At 41.4% G+C, this 19,287-nt stretch overlaps 1 protein-coding gene across 7 annotated transcripts in view; it reads left to right on the top strand.

Moving 5' to 3' along the window:
* Window positions 1–352: 352 nt before the first annotated feature.
* The window catches only part of fat1a (FAT atypical cadherin 1a), an 83,859-nt gene continuing 64,924 nt past the window's right edge, over window positions 353–19,287 (top strand). For 2 of the 7 annotated variants that reach the window (XM_074629547.1, XM_074629551.1), the window contains exons 1-2: window positions 3,041–3,221; window positions 4,739–8,028. In XM_074629547.1, the coding sequence (XP_074485648.1) occupies window positions 4,764–8,028 (3,265 nt within the window). In that variant the 5' untranslated portion in view covers window positions 3,041–3,221; window positions 4,739–4,763. Of the gene's footprint in view, window positions 960–3,039; window positions 3,222–3,393; window positions 3,417–4,738; window positions 8,029–19,287 lie in introns of those variants that run through there. The other 5 variants (XM_074629550.1, XM_074629552.1, XM_074629548.1 and 2 more) reach the window with 4 other exon arrangements.

The following is a 19,287-nucleotide window of genomic DNA, read 5'->3' on the forward strand; positions in this document are numbered from 1 at the left end:
ATGAATTAAGAAAGCCATGAAAAAAAGAATTTAAAAAAAATGCAGTGAGGTTGGTTTGCTTTGATTTTGGGAGAGGATAAACATGGCTAAACTGCAGGCAACCCGCTGAGCTGCTGCATGCAGGGAATGAGAGAGGCATGTGACGTCAGAGCTGAAGGTGTAAGATCCTTGGATGCCTTCAGGGAGATCAGATAATGCTCCTACTTTCAAACTTTGTGGGTTTCTCAAATGACTTTCATGTGATTTTTTGGTACGGAGGATAATTTAAAAAATGCACCCTGTGACAAAATGTGTTTTAGTTGCTGCTGTTTATTTAAGAAATGCATCAAACTGAAGGATAAAAATATGCATCAAGCATACAATTCATTTTTTAATTAATTCAAGTGAGATTTATCTGCATAAAAATAATCAGATAAGCAGAGAGCCACAACATAAAGGCTAATAATCAAAGGCATCACTTTCTCCATCAGTTGTTGACTTCCTTTCTCTCCGCCCCCCTCAGTATAGCTATGTGACTTTTCCCGAATAGGAGTATACAGACGAGCAACAAAAATCACGACTTTGCCATTTCTTTACTGTTTTTTTTTTTGTCTTCTTGCGCGCTCCTATCAAGGGTTACCATATTTCCGATACCACCTGAAGGCAGCAACAGTATGCAACTCCACCTGAGCCGTAGTGGAGGAGAGGAGCGAGGCAAACCGTGATAGATAGCCTACAGCTCTCTACAGTATATCAAGCCACCAAGAAGAAGTGGGATGACTCTGAGCGGATCGGGGATAGATAGACGGATCTGAGAACTACAGAGGAGGAATAAGGTGCCGGATACTCGCAGAATAACAGAAGCCATCCCTTTCCATCTGAGAGATGCTCGCGAAAAAAAATATTTACCAAAACCTGCCAGGATTTAATGTGAAGTGAAGTTTTGGAGAGCAGCAGCCGGCGATCACTCAGCTGGTCTGGTGAGTAGAGCTTCTGAGTGGAATTAGAATTAGAATTAGAATTAGAACACGGGTTTTGTTTCTAAAAAATAAAAATGACTCTTGAAACTTTTGTGCCTCAACTCGGAGAATATTTGAGATTGAGTTGAAGGAGAGTGGGAGCGTTTCTGTCTGACTTGTGCCAAACAAATTACGCACAATTTACGCACTCAAAACGCACCCTGCGCGCACACGCCAACACACACACACGCACACACACTGGAGCAGCAGTACAAGTTGACAAGTTGTTATAGCTGCATGCAGCACTGTATGTAGGCTTTCTGTTGGGCGCACCAGCTGGATCGCTGCAGTCAGTCCGGGCAAGAGCAGTGAGACAGCGCCATCAATCGCATAGCAGCCACACTCCGGAGCGCATGTGGAGGGATGTGGTGCAGCTTCTGGTCTGAGAGAAGCAGTCAGGATGGCTGTGTGTGTGTGTGTGAGAGAGAGAGGAGAGGGGGGGTCGATTGTACCTCCACCATCAGTCACCCTGCTCTAATGCCAAAACACAGACCCTGGGACGCACTGCTGGACACTACATTCTCAGCCTTAGTTAAGCCAGGCTATTAAAAGACAATTTAACATTAGTGAGAATAATGAGAAGAAGACATTCTCCAGAATTGATGCTTAAACACCGAAATTGGAAGAGGAACTTTTGTATTTGCAAGTATTATTAACCTATTTGTCATCGTTAGGGATACCCTGAAATTTGAGTTTATCCACCTTCTTTTATGCTGAAAACAAAAAATGATGATGTGAATTCTCAAAGGGTCATTTTTTTCAGCACAGCCAGCATACATTCCTGTCTAATTGACACTGTTGTATTAATAGGGATTGTTTGCTTGCCACCAGCTTTGAGGTCAAACTGAACTCACCTCTTTTTTTTCATTTATTTGTCTCTAAAAAGCCTCGTCACTGCACATATACTGTAAGTGGTTTGGGCTGCAGCTGAATAACTGATATTGGATTAGTCCAAATTTGGGCAGGATGAGGTTTTGCCCTTTGTGATGGGGATGTCTCACGTGCCATAGTGTCCTGACGTCAAGAGGACTTTGTTGTAGGTTATTTGAATTTTCCCTTATAGCAAAAGATGAAGAAAAAAAAACATGAAATTCACCTATATTGAGAACAAAAAGTCACACCAGTTAGTCACATATTCCTAAATTACACCTGGTTATAATGAGCAATTTGAGCAAATAAGGTAGGTAGGTAGGTAGGTAGGTAGGTAGGTAAGTACTTTATTAATCCCATATAGGGGACATTTCTGTTGTGTGCTTGTTCTATCTTTTACAACAGCAAAAGATAGAACAAGCACACAACAAGATTGAGAATAGAATAATAATAAATAATAAATAAGATAGAAAATAAGCATTAGCAATAAGTACTTTTAAAAGCTGGTTAGCAAATGCCAGTACTAATGTCCAATTGTGATGCATGTCTGACTGCACTGCTGGATGGATGAGTGACAGTGTGTGTGAGTGTGTGTGAGTGACTGTGTGTGTTTGTGTGAGAGAGAGAATCAGAATCCTGTTTATTGCCAGGTGTAAGAGGTATACACTAGGAATTTACTTTGGTTTTGTTGGTGCAGTAAACAGTATAATAACAAAAGAATAGATAAAACGTTAGAATAAGATAAGAATGAAAAAATTGAATTTCTACCAATATACAATATACAAAATAAGCTATAAACAAAAATAAACATGATATAAACAGATAGTGCAAATATGGTCGAGAGAGGGGGTTTGTTATTTATTTTGTCAAGAGAAATAATAATGTAATGACAGCTATATAACTAATTTATGCCATCACAATGTAATTCCAGTAAAAGGACGCTCCTATAATAAAGAAAAGGCTACCTTTGGGGCCATGGGTGAAGTGGTGATTAAGATTAAGATTAATCTGATTTATTTATTTATTTTTAGTTAAATATAGACTAAAAGCAGTCAGAGTAAATGAAAGTAGGGTCCTGGGTTCAGAGCAGAAAGGTTTTATCTTGCTGCCAGCATGGTAAAGTAGATCCGGACGTGCGCAGCGCGGAGAGATACATACCGAGCAGCAGCTCCAGAGTGGGAGAGAAAGGGAAGCAGAGAGAGCTGCTGGCTGATCTGAGCTGCTGCTGCTGCTGGTGGTGGTAGATGGAGTAACGGAGAGAGAGGAGGCAAGTCCACGTACTACCATGCCGAGATTTGGACTACATGAACTACACGCAAAACCTCCAAATATGCGCACTTAATAACAGAAGAGGTAGGTGAATCGTTGCTTATGCACTAGGTGGTCCTTTGAGCTCTTTTAGCGCTCGAAGTGAGCGAGTGAAAAAGTTAGTTCGTTGCTATTGTGAGCTGAGAAAGAAACCAACCGTCGCTCTGCTTTCTCTGCCAGTCTTTGGGGGAAGTTTAGCCTCAGCAAAACTACTGGTTTAGTGTCGTTTTTGATAGCATGGTATGTTTTGTTGTGTATTATTCAGAAGTTTATGTGTTATTTTATATGTGTTTGAAAAGTGTAGTGTGTCTTTTCTAGCAAATCTGTGCTATGAGACCATCGTCTCATGGAGTGAATGGCTGTAGTTGGGGGATGGGGGGGTTTGACATGAAATAGTCTTTAACTTACTTTCTTGAAAGATTTTTTTTTTTTTTAATGAAAAAATAGGTTAGAGTAGCAGAGAAACAGAATTTAGCAAATTGTATTTGTTATATGTGTGTAAGAATAAGTTTTAGTTGCTGGAATTTTTTTTTTTTTTACAATGGTCGCCCTGCAAGCAGATGGTTCTTTTGTATACCTGCAGGCGATATAGTTTCAGATTTAAGGTATTTGCTAGTTAGACTCTGTCACTTATTAACCACTACATAAAAGCAGTAATAACTAAACCCTTGCTCGGGTCATTTTGACACGCCAAAAGTAAATAACGTAGGTTTTTATACCCAGCAGACAGCAGCGTCTTGCTTTTTATTTGTCTTTGTACGGACTACCTACCACGCAGCCCCGAGACGTTGTTAAAAAAAGCGGCTGTAAACGGATGAATCTGCAATTTTAAAGCACTTTGGTTCATCTCCTCTGTGGTTTTTATCACTGATTGATGCTCGGTGAGATAGAAAGGAGCTATCTTTGAATTTGATTTACCACCAGCAGGATTTCTAATTACTGGTTTTACTGGCAGACAAAAGTCCAGTTTAAATTGCAAGTTATTCTATTACATAGTTGTTGCTGCTTTTTTAAAATCCTTACAGGGTGACCAGAAATGTCATTTTGATTGCATTTCTATACATGAGAAAAAGAAGGGAAGTTTTAAATGTGCAGTCTTGCATTAGCATTTTTTTTTTTTTGCATCAACAAGGAAATTAAAAATTTACATCATGTGTGTTTTTTATTGCCAGTTCATTCTCTGAGCTCATTAAGCTGATGTTTGGATGTTGTGTCTGTTCTGAAGTGCACATATTTGGCATCTGGCATTGTGCAGACTTGGGGGCAGTTCGGGCTTAGATCTTGTCACCTGACTGCTCTGCTCTATCTTATTTCCACATGGAACCTATTTAGCCATTTATCAGTCCAGCCATCACTTGTCATGACATTTAAAGGAGTCTGGGGAAAGCGCATGGTGAAGAAAGGAATACGGTTTTCAGTGTCTTTCCACGAGGGATGATAGTAGAAAATGCTGATTTGATGTGGTTATTTTAATGTTATTAATTGTAATTACTGTTATGTACTAAATGCACTTGCGTGATAACGTGTTGTGATACTAACAGTCATATTGTGTTTGTTTCCAGGTGGTTCTGTGAAGATCACGGTACGATGATGGGGAAGCGCTGGGTTTCACTGCTTGTGCTGCTCCTGCAGCTCCTCTGTGGCTGCGCAGGGAACCAGAGGACGGCGAGGGACGCCTCCATGCAGTTCACCCACTCTGTTTACAACGCCACCATATACGAGAACTCTGCTGCTAAGACTTACTTAGAGAGTCACACCAAGATGGGGATGTATATCACGGACCCAGCCTGGGAGATACGGTACAAAATCATCTCTGGGGACAATGAGAACTTATTCAAAGCGGAGGACTACCTGCTGGGAGATTTCAGTTTTTTGCGAATAAGGACCAAAGGAGGCAGCACTGCCATTCTGAACCGGGAGGTTAAAGACCACTACATGCTGACTGTTAAAGCTACAGACAGGAACACTAATGTTGAGTGTCGCACTAGAGTTAAGGTGCAGGTACTGGACACCAACGATCTGAGGCCTCTCTTCTCGCCAACATCCTATAGCATCTCTCTGCTGGAGAACACGGCCATACGCTCGAGCGTGGCCAAGGTCACGGCGACGGATGCAGACATCGGTACGAACGGAGAGTACTACTATAGTTTCAGGGAGTGGACGGACATGTTTGCAGTTCATCCAACCAGCGGTGTGGTGACACTGACTGGCAAACTGGACTACTCTGAGACAAAACTGTTCGAGTTGGAGATCCTCGCGGTGGACAGGGGGATGAAGCTGTACGGCAGCAGCGGCTTCAGTAGCATGGCCAAACTCATGGTGAGGGTGGAGCAGGCCAATGAGCATGCACCTGTAATCACTGCCGTCACTCTGGCCCCCTCAGATGCAGACCACGACCCCACCTATGCTATGGTAACGGTGGAGGACGGCGACCAGGGACCAAATGGAGAGATAGCATCATTGAGCATCGTGGCCGGTGACCCTCTTCAGCAGTTCAAGGCTGTGAGAAGCAGCCCCGGGAGCAAGGAGTATAAAATCAAAGCAGTCAAAGATGTAGACTGGGACAGCCAGCCGTTTGGATACAACCTCACTTTACAGGCCAAGGACAAAGGCAGCCCCCCTCAATTTTCATCTGCTAAATTGGTACATGTCACTTCTGCACAGTTCAAAGTGGGCCCTCCTATATTTGAACAGGCCGTTTACAGAGTCAACCTGAGTGAATTTGCCCCTCTTCTTACACCTGTCACTATGGTAACAGCCGTGCCAAAGTATCCACAGCTAAAGTACGCCTTTAAACACAAATCTGACAGGAACAAGTTTACCATCAATCCAGATACCGGCTTAATCAGCACGGCAGGACCAATCAACGCTGATTCTGCTCCCCGGTTTGAGCTGGACGTGATCACCAGTGACAAAAAAGCGGCAACAAAAGTGATCGTTGATGTGATTGATGTGAATAACAATGCACCTGAGTTCCAGCAGACGTCTTACAAGGCCAGTGTTGATGAGAATGCAGCCGAAGGGACCAGTGTGGTAACGGTTAAAGCCACTGATTTAGACAGAGGCGAGAATGGCTACGTGACCTACAGCATCACCAATATGAGCCCTCAGCCGTTTGTCATCGACTACTTCTCCGGTGTCATCATTACCTCAGAGGTCCTGGATTACGAGCTCATGCCGAGGATTTATAATCTCAAAGTCAGGGCGTCAGATTGGGGGTCCCCTTACCGGAGAGAGGTGGAGTCATCAGTCACCATAACATTAAATAACCTGAATGACAATAAGCCCTTGTTTGAAAATGTAGACTGTGAAGTGACCGTGCCCAGAGATCACGGCGAGGGAGAGCAGATAACAACCGTGTCTGCTATAGACGCCGATGAGCTGCAGCTAGTGCGGTACCACATTAAAGCTGGGAACGATCTGGATCTGTTTGAACTGAACCCAAGCTCTGGCGTGCTCTCACTGAAGCAGACGCTGAGCGAGGGAGAGGCAGCTAAAGTTTCCCTTCATAGTTTACAAGTCATCGCGACGGACGGCGAACATGAAACCCAGCCGATGTTCATGAACATAACTGTCATCACAGCGCGCAAGCCCGTCCAGTTAAAATGTGTCGAGACCGGCGTTGCGACCATGTTGGCTGAAAAGCTACTGCAGGGCAGCAGAATCCACACGCAAACTGAGCCAGAAGACAACTTTAATGACTTTCACTCAGTCAACCGGTACGCTCCTCAGTTTGCAGAGTCTTTCCCCAGCGTTATTGAAGTTAAAGAGGACCTGCCCGTCGGGGCTCGGATTGTCCATTTAAGCGCCACGGACTCCGATAGCGGCTTCAATGGGAAGCTAGTGTACGTTATTTCAGGAGGAGACGTAGAAAGCCGCTTCGTACTCGATATGGAAACCGGTTGGCTTTTGGTTTATTCTCCTCTAGACAGGGAAACAACAGACCAGTACACCCTCAACATCACGGTTTATGACCTTGGCATACCACAGAAATCCTCATCACGCCTCTTGGGCGTTAAGATCCTAGACGCCAATGATAATAGCCCGAAATTTTTGCAAGATTCGTATTCAGTTGAAATAAGTGAGAGCACACCTGTTGGGATGGAAATCATCCAGGTGGATTCGACAGACCGGGATCAGGGAGATAACGGAGTCATCAAGTATTCGATTCTGGGAGGCACAGATCATTTCGCGATCCACGAGGAGTCCGGCGTGGTGACTGTGACGAAGCCGCTGGATCGCGAGCTCCACCCGGTTTACGTCTTGAAGATCGCGGCGCATGACCAGGCGTCGAACGAGCCTCAGTTAGTGTCCACGGTGCCGCTTAAAATCACCTTGGAAGACGTGAATGATAACCCACCTAAATTTGTCCCTCCTAACTATCGCGTAAAGGCGAGGGAAGACCTTCCTATCGGTACTGTAATCATGTGGCTGGAGGCTCACGATCCCGATATCGGACCTTCCAGTCAGGTACGATACAGCCTCATTGATAACGGAGACGGGAATTTCGAAGTAGACAAACTCAGCGGTGCCGTGCGGATCGTGCAGAATCTAGATTACGAGACCAAACAGGTGTACAACCTGACGGCGAAAGCTAAAGACAAAGGGAAGCCAATGTCTTTGTCGTCAACCTGTTTCATTGAGGTGGACGTGGTGGATGTGAACGAGAATCTCTACAGGCCTTTGTTCCGATCGTTTGTGGAAAAGGGATATATAAAAGAGGACGCACTTGTCGGGACTTTAGTGATGACTCTATCAGCTGAGGATGAAGACAGAGACGGAGATGGAGAGATCCGATACTCCATACGAGATGGATCCGGCCTGGGGATATTTACCATCGACGAGGAAACCGGTGAGTCTCTTATCTCTGAGTTTCTATAGAGCTGTGTGACGCTTGTTGTTTATTTCTGAAATAGAGATGCATCAGCTTGAAATGATTTGCATAAGGGAAGTTTGATGCAGCTACAGTTTATTCAGTTCATGTCGCTGTGTGGAACAATGAGGTAAGGCAGTCTTCCAGGAGACGGGTAAGGTTCCTGATTCCAGTCATTTTTCCTGTTTGGGAGAATTGAGCAGCAGGAGCAGATGGACCAGCTGTCTCTCAGACCTGTGTGGACATTCCTGAGAAGTTGCTGTGGTATTAAGAAGAGTCTAAGTGGTTTCACCTCCTCTCACTGTATAAATACATGCTCCCTTTTAAAATAGTATTAATTTGGAAAATGGTCACACCTGTTGGACCTAAAAACATTCTAATAGCCTTTTAGAAATAAATGCATATTTTCAGTATTGTTCTGAAGGCTTGCGGGTTTCTTATTATGTCGCAGAAAATATGTTAATACTTGCTCAGCTGCCCGGAATGATTTTAACAGCTGACTCAAATTAGTTCAAAATAAGCAGTCTGGAATTCCAGGAGTTCCTTCCCAAAACCCAGCAATCACCTGATTTTGCTGTTTTGGACTTGGCTTGCTGCCCCCCTGTTTAAAACTTGCTAACCACATTCTCGGGCGGCTAAATGTGACTTTTTTCCCCCCCTATTTGAAATTAAATTTCTCTCTGCATTCTGCATATTTAATGTCTAAATGAGGCAGCGGAACTTAATGCATAATGCATTGATTTCTCTTGGTACATGTAGGCTAACCTACAGGTTCATATCTAACACAAGAAAGCTGGAAATGCAATTTATTGGTGCTCTGCAGACTTTTACTGCTGTAAAAGCGGTTTATATTTGTAGTTTATTAAGAACCAGATGTATGTGAATTATTCAATCAGTTGACAGGAAGTCTCCTCAGTGAACATGTAGGGAAATACTTTCTTCTGCCTGGTAAATTTAGCACGAAGAGACGAGCCTTTATGAAGGATCGGTCCTCCAGGGCTGTGTGTGTCGGCTGTGGTGTGTGTGTGATTGTTTCTGTGGTGGTGGTCGGACTTTGACTTGTAATAAGGTTTTTTGTTTATGAACATACATGCTGCGAGCTTCAGCTATATGCCTTCGTGCAAGAATTTCAAGTGCTGCTCTATGTTGTTTTAGCTAAGTTTCTTTCTATTTATGTTCTAAATTAACTAATGAAAGTTTTGCAAGGAATAGTGCAGATTTAAGGATGGTCTGCAGTACTACAGTATTCTTGATAGGACCACATGCAGGCAAACAGCTAGTCCGTGTCTAACTCTAAATCCTGTGTAGGGTACAGAGTCAGGGAGCCTGCTGGTCTGATCTTCTACTAAATCCCAGAGGCCTATATTAAGTGATTATCAGGAGGTGCAATGATAGGATTGTCCTGGGTTGGGTCCTGTTATTATGGATTACATCTGAGGTCAGTAGACAACTAAATACAGCCAAGGTGGTAATGCCCCTCCTATGATTTCACTAGATGAAGGCTGTGGTTTATAAGGCTACCATATGCATTTAGAATATTTTGCTTCCAAAAGGAAAATATAAGCACTGGTGCACACATGGCCCGCCGCTATATATTCAGCGCTGCAGCTGCACGCTGTGAATCTTAACCAGAATGTTTTAAGACAGTTCAAAATTAGAAAACAAATGAAAAAGCGATGCGAGGAAAAATGCCAGGAGCCGCACACCTTCAGTCATTTTGGGAAATTGTTTTTCAGGGTGGGACGGAGTGACTGAAAACCGTTCAAGTCTTTTCCTGTTTTACTTGACACTTGTAATTCTAAACCCACGCAGTTGTGTTTGTTAAGAGCACACCAGTTTGCTGCATGGTTTTATCCATGTTGTAGTGTTTTGTTTGTTTGTTTATCACCGCAGTATAAATCACTATTCGTTCAGCTATTCCTCTTACAGTGGCATCCACAATAGCACAGTAACTACTTTGTGGGTAACAAAGTGTTGCTGTGGAAAGCAGCGTCTGTGGTGGTTGATGCAAATAAAAACAGCGAGTTATTCTCCTAGAGTAGGTGCATCTAACAAATCTGAACAAAGCTTGTATTTTAGAACAAGCAAACAGACTGACATTCCCAAACCACACGAGCAACAAACAAGTTATTGGTTTGTGAAATATAGTGATTAAATTTAAAAGTGGTGTCGATTATTGCTGTTTATTGAATGCCATAGTGTTCTCATTTACAATTTCAAGTAAAAGAATACCATGCGAGCTTCTTCTCCAGATATGGTTCCTATTGTGTCAGACTGCTCAGGGAGTCCATGGCAACTGTTTGCCCAGACATTCTCTGTGTTATTAAAAGGTCTGTGGTCACTGGCTCGCTGCCATCTTAATTTAAACTTATCAAGACTCTTTTTCTGGGCCCCTTCCCATGCCGTAGACCAAATTTACCATTCCTCGCTTTAATGGGAAAAAATTTGCTCACAGTTAAGTGATTTTTGACTGACAGGGACCTAAAAGACTCAGAGCAACAAAACTGAACTTTGAAACTTTCCAAGTGCGTGTATTTAACATATTAACCAACTATGAGATTCACCAGAAATAAAACAAGATTTTGCTGCTGAATATAAGTTCAGCAGTAGCTTTTAGCCCTCAACCAAATGCATCTCATAGTTTTGCGAGACGTATGAGTTCCTTCACCACCTACCAGTGTACTTTTTTTCTCCACCATTTTGTGCCGGAGAGGAAGCATACACTTTACTTGTGAGGGCTTGTAGGCCAAGAGGCTGGTTATAGTTTTACATGTTTGGGCCCTAGAGGTCAACTGATATGGATTTTCAAGGGCTCATGCCAATTTTTGAAGAGGCAAGTGTGGCGAATGGTCGATGTAATTTCCTCTTCAGAAAGGCCTTGAAGCTAGTGCTATAAAACCATGGAAAACTATTTGAAAAGGTGCTAGCACTCCCGGGCGGCTGAACACACACCCTCAGCTGACAGTATGGCTGCAGAGTAATCCAAAAGAGCACTGGTGCATACTATATGTGGGTCAGTAGTGAAGATGTGAGGGTTGTAACTCTTTGTGCAGGACCCCACCATTGCACACATACTGTAAAAGGTAAGAGGAGTAGAAAACATTCAAAGAAACAACAAACACTACGAACAGTTGCAGTAGTGTTGAGGTGAATCAATACCTCGAGCTTCCGGTGGTAGTTGAAACAGACTAGTAATAAAACAATTCTTATCATGTTGAACCTAGGCAAGTCTCCACTCCTTTAAGCACACCTGACTCACATTCACCCAGACACACCTGCAGACATTCGGCACCACATACAAAAGCTGTATTTTTTTATTGCCAATGAGTAACCGTCTCTTAATTTCTTTATACTGGGATGACTAATGGAGATTGTGCAAATCAAGATGCTGAGCCCTACTTGATCAAAAGCTCAGGTAGCCACTTGCAGGAATATGGGAAAGTCAAAGCCAACCTCACAGGAGGCCTTTTCATTTCGTTTGGATAAACCATTGCACGACTTCATCCCAGGCGGCAGGATGGTGTAATGTAAGATGGAAAATGTCCTAAAGGTTTGAATTGAAGGATGCTGGACAGTAATGTCCTTGGCTTTGCTTTTGGGCAAAGGGAGCCACACTACTCAGGAATCTGCAGTTCAGAATGTCTGTAGACAAACACTGTTATTAAATTAGCCCTAGAAAAGTAATTGGCAATTTGTTGCATATTTGGAGGGGTAGGGAGGAATGATGGGGTTTGCGTGATTGAAAATAAAGGAAGAGTAAAGGTACACTGCTGTCAAGCAAAGATTTATACCTATATTTATTACTTATATTATATAAAATGCCTTACCATCTGTAGATATTGAATTTCGTTACGTATACAGTATGTATTACCTATACTATAATTAGGGCTGTCAATCGATAAAAATATTGAATCGCGATTAATCGCATGATTATCCATAGTTAATCATGATTAATTGCAAAATAATCACACATTTGTCTGTTCAAAATATACCTTAAAGGGGAGTGGTCAAATACTCTTGCTTTATGCAAAATGTATGTATATATTTATTATTTGAAATCAATTAACAACACAGAACAATGACAAATATTGTCCAGTAACCCTCACAGGTACTGCATTTAGCATAAAAATATATGCTCAAATCATAACATGGCAAACTCAAGCCGAAACAGGGCTAACAGCTGTCAGTGTGTCAGTGTGCTGACTTGACTATGACTTGCCCAAAACTGCATGTGTTTATTATAAAGTGGGCATGTCTGTAAAGGGGAGACTCGTGGGTACCCATAGAACCCCTTTTCATTCACATATCTTGAGGTCAGAGGTCAAGGGACCCTTTTGAAAATGGCCATACCAGTTCTTCCTCGCCAAAATGTAGCGTAACTTTGCAGCGTTATTTATCCTCCTTTGCAACAAGCTAGTATGACATGGTTGATACCAATGGATTCTTTAGGTTTTTTAGTTTCATATGATGCCAGTATCTTCACTCTAGCTTTACTGAGCCAGCTACAACCTAAAAATCGCAAGTTACGCATTATTGTTCACTTTGACAGCCCCGATTATAGTACCTTACTATCTTTCTTCTTGTAGATTTTGAATTATGTTACGTATATTTACTACCTATATTATAATACCTTACTCTCTTTCTTCTGTAGATTGAATTTTGTTACGTACCTACATGAACATTAGGTATGTAGATGCCTAGATGGATCAGTCTGTCTTAGATCTATTTAGATAGATAAATGTAAATAGACATTTTATGCCAAATTACCCAATCCCTCAGTGAATATCAACTGAAGTAGGCCGCAGCACAAATAATTTGTGCGTCTCCACTGGAAATTAAAGAGTAACTCAAGGCTATGTTGCCGTAGAGGTGATGGTATGGAGCCTGACACAACTTACTTTGAAAAATGTGTTCAAAGCAAGTTGTGTCTCAGTTGGAAGCAAAATTATCCAGTTTACAAGGTGACCAGAGCAGAGAGTGTTCAGCCTAGATGAGACGCAGAATGCTGATTGTATAATGTATGCATTGCCCTTTCTTGTTGGATAATATATGCAATGCCCTTTCACTTGAAGCTGTTTGCAGCCTGTGCTGTAAATGCGTTCTTTGTGAAAGCAAATGAAACTGTTTGATGCGTAATGACAACGTCCTGTTAGCGTGTTTTCCAGTTCCACCATTTCCTTCACTTATTTTTCCACTGTTAAATTAAACAGATTATTGACAATATTGAAAAGACATATTTGTTTATGGTCTGTCTTCTGGCATCAAGTATAGTTTGCTAAAAGTGAGAGCTGTTGCCCTCTGTCCCTAATTTTCTATTCAGTGCCGATGTGTGTGAGATAAAAGTGGGACTGCGAAGTGGCACATGATTCCAAATAGTCTTTGCTTGAGTGCTGTTACTGTGGAGACGGGACCAGGAATGTGCAGCAGGACGAAGTTGATTGTAGGTTGCTAAATGAAAAACACACTTTCCCTAGTTAAAAGTATGTTGGTCTCTCAGTCCATTAAATCTTTTTAAAGAAACTCAAGGCTGCCTTGTGCAGAGGATGTGCTTCATTGTGTGTTAATTCTTGTCATGCTAACACTCTCATGAATTAGATCTATACTCTATTCCCGTTGATGTATTGCAGACTTTACACTTTTAGCAGTCTCTTTCACGTTGGGCCCCGAGGAACATTCAAAAACCAGTTTCATTAAACTGTTTTAGTTTGTTGTTATTTAATACTGCAAGCCGCTGGTGCTAAACACAACCACTGCCATAAACAGCAGTGTATAGCATTACTTAGTACAAACAGCAGTGATATTTTGAATAGATTAGCATCTTTCCCCACAGACACATCTGAGAATCTTCACCAGGGTCTCTCATCGCTAAATTATGGCAGAGATATAAGAGATACTGACATGCTTTTATCCTTTTATTCAAATTTCAGCGACTATTTCAAGTATTTGGAGGCAATTTCATGCTGTCTGGTACTTGACAAGTGACAGCCCTGACCACAAATACACTCAGGTACAGGGAAGTGGGTGTACTGAAATACATTGGCCTGTCTGTCGACCAATGATTTACAATATATGGCCATGTTGACTGATACTAAAATTGGAGGATTAGGGGTCGAACTGGGGACTTTGTAATCACATTATATGGTACGTGTCTTAACCAGTAGGCCACCACAATGCTCCCATGAGACAAGTGTTGTTAGACATAGGCTACATTTATTTTTGCCAAATCTTTTAAAGCTGAGATGAAATGAAAAATGACTTTTTTTAACCCTTTCAGATTACATCCCCGTCATATTGTGCACCTACAGTATTTAACAATATACTGTATGCATTTCTTTTAACACAAAATAAATTTCTTCATAATTGTGATTATATCACAGCTAAGGGCCGTTGTTCGGCCTGACGCAAAGCGAGCCCGTGACTTTGCCTTGCATTTAAGAAATAGTTCAAACTCCTGGAAATTTGCTTATCCACTTTCTTGCTGAGAGTTAGATGAGAAGATCAATACCACCCTCATGTCTGAATGTTTGAATTTAATCAATACATTATATCTTATTTGTTTGTGCAAAAACGACAGGTTGTGGTTTTACATGGAGTTATGTGGTGATTGTTTTTTTGGCTGGGTGTAGTCTTGGTGTCCTGTTGTAACCGTGAGGTTGGCAGATTTGTTAATTATTAAGCTTCAGAGGTCCTGGTAGGTGGATTTTGTTACCTTACTAAGGTTGGCTGGGTTTCCCTCATTTCCGTGTTTAAGCTTATAGTGTTCTGTTGTGTTTTGTTGTAATTAAAACCTTTGTTGCAGCTGTTCAAGAGGTGTTGATCTGTAGTCTAGGGCTGGAACTAACAAATATTTTCATTGTCGATTTTTTTCTAGATTAATAGATTAGTTGTTTGGTCTATAATGTGTCAGTAAATGGTGAAATATGTTTCTGAAAGCCCAAGTCGTCGTCCTCAAATGTCTTGTTTTGTCCACAACTCAAAGACAGTTTACTGTCATAGAGGAGTAAAGAAACCAGAAAATATTCACATTTAAGACGCTGGAATCAGAGAATTTTTTTTTTTTTCGTACTCAAACCAATTAATCAATCATCAAAATAGTTGCCGATTAATTTAATAGTTGACAACTAATCGATTAATCGTTGCAGCTCTACTGTAGCTGTGTTCCACGATGATTGGCTTAGTTTCATGGATGGGAAGCCAGCAGGAGATCATTTTCTGAACAGTGCAGTCGTACCCGGGGAGATAGCATGAATCTTCATTCATATGAAGGGGAAATTATTTGCTGTCAGCTCAAAGTCTACATCCTCCTTAGGCCAGCTGGGGTTACCATGTACAATGGGAATATAGAGACAGCTATAGTGTAGGAAGATAGAAAAATCTTCAGGGGGGTGGGGATATAGAAGGGAATGAAGACGGACCCTGTGTTTCCCTCATTGTTACCAGAGGCTCAGGCGGAGAGCTCTTCGGGGCTAGGAGGTAAAGTAACTGCTCCTAAATAACACTGTGATATTGAATCAAGGAGTATTGCTCTGAGATCTGTTCAAAGGCCTTTGAAATAACGCTGTTCCCTGTAACAATGGGGGCTTTGTATCGTCAGCTAAGTCCCAAAAAGCTATCTCAACTGGAATTAATAGGCAATTTTTTTTTTTAAATGAGGAAAGAAAAACCCATTCAGACATGCACCACAGACATGTAACAAGTGTATCAAAAGATGTTTTCAGTCTCTTTCCAACGTCATTCAGTGCACAGAGAAATTATTTTCATGTTTTCTTTAGTCACTCTTTTACATTATGGCTAAAAAAATTCTGAACTCATCAGTAGTGGCTGTCAAAAACAAACAAACAAAAAAACACTATCGGATTACGTTGATATACAGAGAACCAGTGTTCTCCATTGTTAGGCTGGTGAAATGATGGAGCTCGTCTTAAGCAGCATGTTCCCTTAAGCCAGCTGTTGACAGCCATTTCTCTGCCTTTACTGACAGTATACAGCGTGCACAGTGATGCATGAAGTGGAAATGGCTCACTGGCTTAATAGGCCGGGATATTGAAGGAGATAAAATAGACATGGTTTTTGTGTGACACTGTATCACCATTATGATTATCTCCGAGACCTGTCCCGATGCATTATGACCCCTGTGTGCCCTTCAAACTAAACAAAGACGTGAGTCAGAGAGCCATGACACCTACTGTTCATAGCAACACATGCAGTATTTTATGCATGCAATTGTAACACGAAATGTATGGAAAATTCAGCGTAACGTAGAAATCCAGGATCACATCAGATTATTTAAAATCTAATTCCAATATCAATTTCTAGGAAAAAGAAAATTATTGCTAAAACAATCAGCTCAGTTTAAGTTCAAACTTAGCTTAGTTATAATGTGTTTACTACACATTGCTAAATTAAAATGGGTTGCACTACACAAAGTAGTTCTAACAATGAGATTAGCTGTTGCTAAATTTTGACAGCCATCAACTGTGAGGTGTAACTGCTACATAGCTAACTGAATTAACTGACAAAGCTAACGTTAACTCGCTAATATGGAATCAAAATGCTGCCAAATAATGATGTAAACTGGGATGATTTTAAATTCAAAAAATGAAACTTACATTTCACTAAAACAACACAAGATACCTCAAATAATAAAACTACATGCTACTAGAGCTGCAACGATTAATCGATTAGTTGTCAACTATTAATCGCCAAATATTTTGATAATTGATTAATCGGTTTGAGTAATTTTTAAAGAAAATTCTTTGGTTCCCGCTTGTTAAATTTTAATATTTTATGGTTTCTTTACTTCTTTACTTAGATTAGCTATCAATCAAATATTTCCATCTCATGCTAAACTGCATGAATACTACAAACTACAAAACGGAACCAATTATTTCTCCATCTTCAGTTTGAAAATAGCTAGTAGTTACTAAGAACTTTGGAAGGACACAAACTCACCAAAACCATTACACATGCACACAAATAGCCTACGCAACCCAGTCCACATGCATTTTTGTTTTCATTTACAGTAACTAAAGGTTTTAAGTCTTTTTTGCCTTTGACCAATAACCCCCTAACCATATTGCACTGAAATTATGAAATCAATGCTTCAGGCAATGCTTTGAATATACAACACCATTTTTGCCTTTTCGGGCATTAATTCCAAAAGGCTTGATGTCTCTGAAACTTGGATCTTGGCTACAGATGTCTGGGAACTTTGGGATGCTGTGATATATTAAGTTGCCGGGTAACAGAAAGCTTACTTTTAGGATTCTTTCTATTACACTAGGATCTACAACGTGGTGGTGGAATTTGAAGCATTTTGCCGGCGCTGTGGAAAGAGAAGGGGGGGAAAAGCACTGAGAAAGTTTATGTAAGCATGTGAGCGAGAGGCCTGAGAAGGCTGAGGAATGTGGGGTAGGGGTGAGCGGAATTACCGGAGGTAGTTCAAAGCAAGCCCCGATTTTCAACTGCGGAATGAACAAGGAAGTCCTGCAGCTGAACTGGCAGCACGCAATCACAACATTTTGGGTTGAATGCATGTTTCCAAAGTCAGGGCAGAAATTAGAAAATCAGCACGACCAACAATCTGGATTTTGTGAGTCTTAATCTTGTATTGACAGCACATACTATATTTAGTGTTTCACTAGGCAACTTGTGACATGCAGTGAACGGTTTGAGGCAGCTTTTCAAAAGCAAATTTCACCCTCTTCAAACTGTGGCTTCACTGTGACTGGAAGTTGTTAAAGAATAAACTCATTGTGTGTCTGTACAGCACAAAGATTTAAGCACACTCGTACGTGAAAAAATACCTGCTGGTCTTGATAATTTGAAATCCTTCGGCTCCAGCACACTGCCACTGTGCTCAAGTAACTTTTGAAGAACAAAGCCAGAGGGAAAAGAAAAAAGAGCAAGGGGGAAAAAAAGCGGAAAGCAAATCTGGCAGAGGCTGTTGCACGGTCTGTTTTTTTCTTTCGTGTGGCCTTAGGGCAGGTTTTGCTCCTGCCTTAGTGTGTAGCCTAGGTATATGGGACGGGTGTGGCAACTAAATTCTTCAGATTTGTCTTTCATGTGCTTTTATTTGTAACTAGTCAGCCAAAGGCCGTGGCAGATAAATATGAGCAAAAAAAACCCCCGGTGACATTGACATTTAGTTTGAAAAGGCAAAAATGTGGACAGTACATTCCTGTTAAAACCTCCATTGTTGTGTTCATGTTGGGAGTTTTTTAACTGCAACATATGAAGTAATCTCGTGTATGCTGATAGGAACAGGGCGAAGAACTGCGAGCAAAAAGCATGACCCTGGAGAAAGTGGAATTGTTCTGCTATGCTGGTGTCTGCCAGTCAAACACAGGTTCATTCAAGCATAGGCATCTCCTTGGCACTGGCACAAAAAAATGACTCATACTTTCCCGGTTGTCTTTTCTTTTCTCTTCTACTTTGTCTTATAAATGCACCTTCATTCTCACCTTAAACTTTCTATGTTTAATATCCCCTTTTCCACTAATTCCCTCTCTACGGGTGTCTGAAACATAGATCTTCCTATCCTGTTGTGTTTCTGCCTCACATAAGCATCTGCATTGCTTATTTATGTCCAACATTTGCAATTTCCTGCACATCTTTTCTTCCAGCAGGGATCCATTCTGAGTTGTCAGCTTCAATAAGATCATAAATTAGTCAATAATGTGTTATTTTATTTTGAAATGATTGCGATCAAATTATCATGTTATATCTGTTAATCTTATTTTATGTCTCCTCCAAATGTTTGGTTGCGTTTCTCTCTCTGTGTATTGTAGGCTTTAAGCCATTAGTTTGATTATACACAGTCATCTCATTTGCATTCTCGATATACCGGTCGATGTTGTTTTCGCCATGGGGCTCTTGGCTTTAGGAAACATTGGGGAGCTACCTATTTTCTCTTTGCCTGACTACCCCTCTTATTACATGCCTCAAGCTAAGTTGAGAGAGCTATAATGATGAGTGGAACCCGGGTCGAAAATGCAGGGACGCTAAAGCAAAGCAGGGCGAGAGAATAAATGAGCTGTACAACCGAACTCCCCTCCCGTGTTAAATTTGAGAATTTCGTGAGAAATCATTTGGAGTGTTGTCTCTTTCCTGAGAAATCTGTTTTTACCCAAGGCAAGAGGTTTGGTTGCTCTCAGTTACACTCCTTCATCGCACTTTATCAAGTTACAGTGCGTGAACAAAGGCAGCAGCAGCAGCAGCAGCAAAGAGATGGCCTTC

Source organism: Sebastes fasciatus, chromosome 3 (genome assembly GCF_043250625.1).
Source record: "Sebastes fasciatus isolate fSebFas1 chromosome 3, fSebFas1.pri, whole genome shotgun sequence".
Lineage (NCBI taxonomy): Eukaryota > Metazoa > Chordata > Actinopteri > Perciformes > Sebastidae > Sebastes > Sebastes fasciatus.